Genomic DNA, 3,118 nt, shown 5'->3' with positions numbered 1-3,118 from the left:
CCACCGCGGCCAAGCCAGCCGCCATCTTTGTGCTGTGGAGGGTCTCGCCTTCAATGTGTAAAAAACACAACCGTGGCCGTCCCGCGTGGCTCAGTGATTGAGCGTCGGCCTATGACCCAGGAGGTCAGGGTTCGAATCCCGGTCAGGGCACAGGCCGGGGTTGCGGGCTCGATCCTCAGTGTGGGGCGTGCAGGAGGCAGCCGATCCGTGATCCTCTCTCATCACGGATGTATCTCTCTCTCACCCGGGACCCTTCAGTCCGCAGGCCAACGCTCTATCCACTGAGCCACACCGGTTTTGGCAGTAAAAATATCTTATAAAAACAAAAACACCACCTGGGTGAGCTCGATCAGACAGATAATTCCCTAACACCGTGCTGCTGGCAGCCACACCCACCTGCTCTGCACCCAGGGCGCTTCAGGGGGCACAGGGCCCCGTGAGGACAGAGAAGAAGGCGAAGGAGAGGAGTCCTGGCCGAGGATTTCACGCCGTTGCTCACGAAATGATTAATTCAGGCAAAGGTCGTGAGCGAGTCAGGTTGACCGGGATGTCGTCGCGTGGCCACCTGGACGCCCGGGGAATTGCAGCCTCTGCACAGGTGTCTCACCTGCCCTCACCTGCCCGGCGAGGTGGTGCAAAGTGAGGTTAACAGCACCACCTACGGGGAGCTCCTGCCCACAAGGTATGGCCTGAAATGCAGGGCCCACGTGATCTCGGGGAACAGCTGGCAGAGCACTGAGGTGTGGGAGGCGGGTGCCCTGGATCCTGGAGGTTCTCACCCATGAGCCCGGTCAGCGTCACCGGGGGGCGTGCCGAGCCGAATGCGGCCTGGGGGCCCACACCCTGAGTTTCTGAGGCCGTGGGTCTGGGATGGGGCCTGAGGACCCACATTTATTTTTAATTTTATTGCTTTCAGAGAGGAAGGAGAGGGAGAGAGAGAAACATCCATGATGAGAGAGAATCACGGATCGGCGGCCTCCTGCACGCCCCCTACTGGGGATCGAGCCCACAACCTGGGCATGTGCCCTGACGGGGAATCGAACCGGGGACCCTTCAGTCCACAGGCCGGTGCTCTATCCATTAGGCCACACTGGCCAGGGCCAGGGACCCAGATTTCTAACCAGCGCCCAGGCGAACCGAGGCTGCTGGTCGGGGCCGCACGGGTCTGTGGCTTGAGGGGCAGAGGTGGGGCTTTGACTTGAACTCAGACACTGAGGGACACGGGGGTGGGTTTAGTCCTGATTCCCAGGCCGACTGGGAGACACCGGGTGTCACACGTGGACGAGCGTCTTCCTTGTGTTGGACGGGACACAGTTACTGTGATTAATCAAGAAAAGTGTCCCCTTTTCGAGACGCGTGCTGGAATTTTCAGGGACGGAAAGGGCACCGTCAGAGATTTGCCTGCAAATATTTCGGCACGAAGAGTGTGCCGGTGAGAGGGGTGTGGCCCGATGTCCCGCCTGGCTGTTCACCGGGCGATCAGCACCCCCGCCCCACGGTCCGCCCTGTGTTCCTCCGGAAACTTTCGTAACAACTTTAATCCGGTGATTACTGGGCAAGACATTTCTTAATGCTGGGCCTCGGCTTCCGTTGCCAATGGCCTGGGAGGGGGCACGTGGATTCGATCTACATCCGCGAGGGGGTGTTGTCTCCCCGAGGGAAGAAACAAACCTCCGGGGGGGCCTGAAGCTCTTATAGCGCCCACCCCGGGATCGGAGGGGAGCTTGTGAGGAAGCCATCGCCCCCCACCCCCAGGAAGCCAGGCCCCATGAGCTCGGGGTGCCTGGCGGGTCAGGCACCTGCCACCACCCTCTGACTCTGTCCCTCATCCGTGTAGTGAGGGGCCTGGGGCTTTGGGGGAGGGGGGCCCCCAGCGCAGTTCATTCTGGGCTGCATCATCCACACCCCAGTCTCCTCGCCTAACCCCCAGCACTGATCCAAGCCAGACAGACCGACACGCAGAACAGAAGGTCCTGAAACGCAGGGTCCCCAGGCGCAGTGAGGGGCCCCAAGAGGAAGGCAGCCCCCGCGCGGGGTCAGGGAGCCCATCGGATCAAAACCCAACCCCAGGTCCCTGTGCCTGGGAGGGAGGGTCTCAGCTCATCACCACACGCACCGAGGGGAGCACCACGGACAGAGCCCTGAGGGCGGGAGCTGGTGCCTCGCACACGGCGTGGGGCGCGTGGACAGGGCCCGTCGGGGCAGCCTGGCACCAGTGAGGAGGCAGCACCCCTCCAGGAGGGATCCGCTGGCTCAGGAGGCGCCCTCCGCTCCTGCCGTGTCCTCGTCTGCAGAAGCCCCGACACAGCCGCCCTGCAGACCCCTCACCCCGTCCCTGGGAGTGAGACTTGAGGGCCCAGGGTGTCAGGGCCCTGTGCCACCCACGGGGCACACGACCCCTCCCCGGGCCCGGGACCCCAGCCCGCGGGGCCTGGCCCTGAGGTCATAGAGGCAGCTGCTGAGAGCACGCTTCCTGGGGGACGTGGGGCATGTCCCTTGGACTTTCTGGCCTCAGTATTCTCATCTGGCAAATGGGTCTGAGTGCATGGGGGTGACCGAGGATGAAGGGGACTCTGCCAGGGGGGTGGGAAGTTCTCTGCAAGCTAGACGGCCCTGAGGACCCCAGTCTCAACCCCCACACCCCCCCTTCCCCCCAAACCTTCAAGATCTTCTCCAGCTGCTTCTGTGCGTCCACCACGATGATGTTGGCGCGGCAGTCCCGGGCGATGTACTGGCAGGCCTCGGGGGAGCTGGTGGTGTAGATGCCGGTGACGATGCCTCTGCAGGGGACCAGAGGCTGTGTCCACGCAGGCCCGCAGGCAGAGGGGCCCGGGGAGAGGTGGGGTGTTGGGTAGGGGGTGGGGCCTCTAAGAAGACGTAACCGCCTTCTCTTCCCTCCCTGCCCACCTCCCGCCCCGAGGCTCGGCCCCACCCACCGCTCACCCTGCAAACACTGTGCCCACGGCCGAGAAGAACCACTCCGGGGAGTTGAAGCCGAGGATGGCCACACTGTGTGCACGCTCCAGCCCGAGCTGCGGGCGGGACAGACAGACAGCCAGGTCAGTCAACGGGCAAGGGCCTCCCGTGGCCGTCAAGACCCCTCCGAGACCTCAGAGCC

The 3,118-nt window shown here is 63.5% G+C and overlaps 1 protein-coding gene across 1 annotated transcript in view; it reads right to left on the bottom strand.

The window, feature by feature from the left end:
- Nucleotides 1-3,118, bottom strand: part of ACSBG1 (acyl-CoA synthetase bubblegum family member 1) — a gene marked incomplete at its 5' end in the record, with an annotated part of 10,013 nt that overhangs the window by 6,358 nt on the left and 537 nt on the right. The window contains 2 exon segments of the mRNA XM_015566184.1: nucleotides 2,660-2,780; nucleotides 2,944-3,032. Coding sequence (XP_015421670.1) covers nucleotides 2,660-2,780; nucleotides 2,944-3,032 — 210 coding nt within the window.

The sequence above is a fragment of the Myotis davidii genome, unplaced genomic scaffold, assembly GCF_000327345.1.
Source record: "Myotis davidii unplaced genomic scaffold, ASM32734v1 scaffold1622, whole genome shotgun sequence".
Classification (NCBI taxonomy): Eukaryota; Metazoa; Chordata; class Mammalia; order Chiroptera; family Vespertilionidae; genus Myotis; species Myotis davidii.
Note: the sequence above shows the minus strand (reverse complement) of the source record. Positions and strands in the feature narration are given on the sequence as shown.